The sequence below is a fragment of the Coregonus lavaretus genome (genome assembly GCF_964263955.1).
Source record: "Coregonus lavaretus genome assembly, chromosome: 10".
Taxonomy (NCBI): Eukaryota; Metazoa; Chordata; class Actinopteri; order Salmoniformes; family Salmonidae; genus Coregonus; species Coregonus lavaretus.
In genome coordinates, this window is record NC_139997.1 from 35,003,893 (window position 1) to 35,005,701 (window position 1,809).

Here is a 1,809-nt window from a genome sequence, read left to right on the forward strand (position 1 = left end):
TGTCATCATTATGATGTCGTCAGATTTACAGCAGTATATCTGACAGATGACAATGTTGCCATTATCTAGCATAGTTAGTCAAAAATACCTAGCAATGCTAATGTTAGCTAGCTAAAATCCGGTGCTTTCCCCTCAATCTTAGCTAGTTAGCTAATATTATACTACATCTAAAGTCAATCTGACGACATCACCTTGATGACAAAAGGTTTTCCCACAAATGATTTGCCTCCTTTAGAAATGTCATCGTTTTTCCAAGCCACTCTAATGCACTTTTGGAGCCAATTAGGGTTGCAAAATTCCGGTAGCTTTCCCAAAATTCCCTGGTTTTCCAGAAATCTGCTTTAGAAGATTCCAGAAATCAGGATGGCATAAACTGAAATCCCAGATTTCTGGAAAGCCAGGAAATTTTGGGGGAAAATACTTGGAATTTTGCAACCCTAGTGCCAATTGAGAATGTACTGTATTGAGTAGAATGTTCAGTCGGGAGTCAGTCTTCAAAAGATCATTCAAAACAATATTGTGATGAAACGTGTACTATAACCCATGGATAGAATAATATAATATACTTTTTTACATTTGTTAACATAGTCCTAGTTCACAAACTGCATTTCAATAGGGGAAAACATAACCTGTACACAAAAGTTATCTTACAATTAAAGAAAAACTGTCTTAGACTTGATCATTTGCACCAATAATGTCCGGATGTCTTTGGACTGTAGCCCATAGATAATGGGGTTGAGGCAAGGTGGAACCAAGTGAAACATAATGGATGCCACTTTCCTTTGGTTTGACCACTGTGGGTAACGATGAAGAAAGATAATGACGAAACCGGTTATCAGCATAATGAGGTATACAGCCATGTGTGTAGAGCAGGTCTGCAGGGCCTTGCTGTTTAGTGACTTGCTTTTACTTCTCACACATACAATGGCGATGTTAATGTATGCCAGAGCCACACTCCCCATGGAGGCAATTAAGAATACAGCGGTGAAAAAGAGACCATAGATTTGGTTGATGAGCAAGTCGTCACAGGAGAGCTTGAATAATGATGGGTTGTCGCAGAAAGGGTTGATGACTTGTGACCTGCAGCGTGATAAGCGGATTGAGAGGCTTATAAGCCCCCCCACAAAGACAAACGACACTCCCCAGGCAGACACACACAGCTTCACAAGCATTTTGTTGTTCATGATGGTGGCGTATCGTAGAGGGTTGCATATGGCCATATACCTGTCAAAGGCCATAATCATTAGTATTGTATGTGTATTCGTACCAAAAAAGTGACCACAGAACGCTTGCGTGGCACATTCAATGTAGGTAATATATCTGTCTGCACTTGCTTTTAAAATGTCACTCAGCACTCGAGGTATGATGGCTGTGATATTGAGAGCATCATTGAGATGCATGTTGCAGAGGAGGATGTACATGGGCTTATGCAGGCTCCTCTCCATGGAGATCAGCACTGTAAGGCTGATATTGGCCACCATAGTAAAGATGTATATGATGAGGATGAAAATGAAAACAGGGTAGGAGGACTGGTGGGTGACCTTCAACCCCTCCAGCTGGAGAAAGTGCTCGTTGTATGTATGGTTCTCCATCTGAGGGGCAGAGAACCTGGAGGAGAAACGAGAATCAATCGAAAAGATACAGTACGAATCAAACACAATTTAGCTATACAATTGCAATGATCATTCCTACATTAAGTATGATATCAAAGAAGTGCTGTAAGGTTGCAACCTTTAAAAAATGTAATCATATGAAATTAAATCTGAAACGCAGATTTCTTACCCAACCTCAAGTTACACAAAGATAAAA

General features: G+C 40.4%; 1 protein-coding gene across 1 annotated transcript; it reads right to left on the bottom strand.

Annotated features, from left to right (window-relative positions):
* Positions 1-653: 653 nt before the first annotated feature.
* LOC311136298 (olfactory receptor 4E1-like) lies at positions 654-1,592 on the bottom strand (the record flags this gene model as incomplete). Its single annotated transcript, XM_084170426.1, has 1 exon — positions 654-1,592. One exon carries the CDS (start codon positions 1,590-1,592, stop codon positions 654-656), a length of 939 nt encoding a protein of 312 aa, XP_084026552.1.
* Positions 1,593-1,809: the final 217 nt, after the last annotated feature.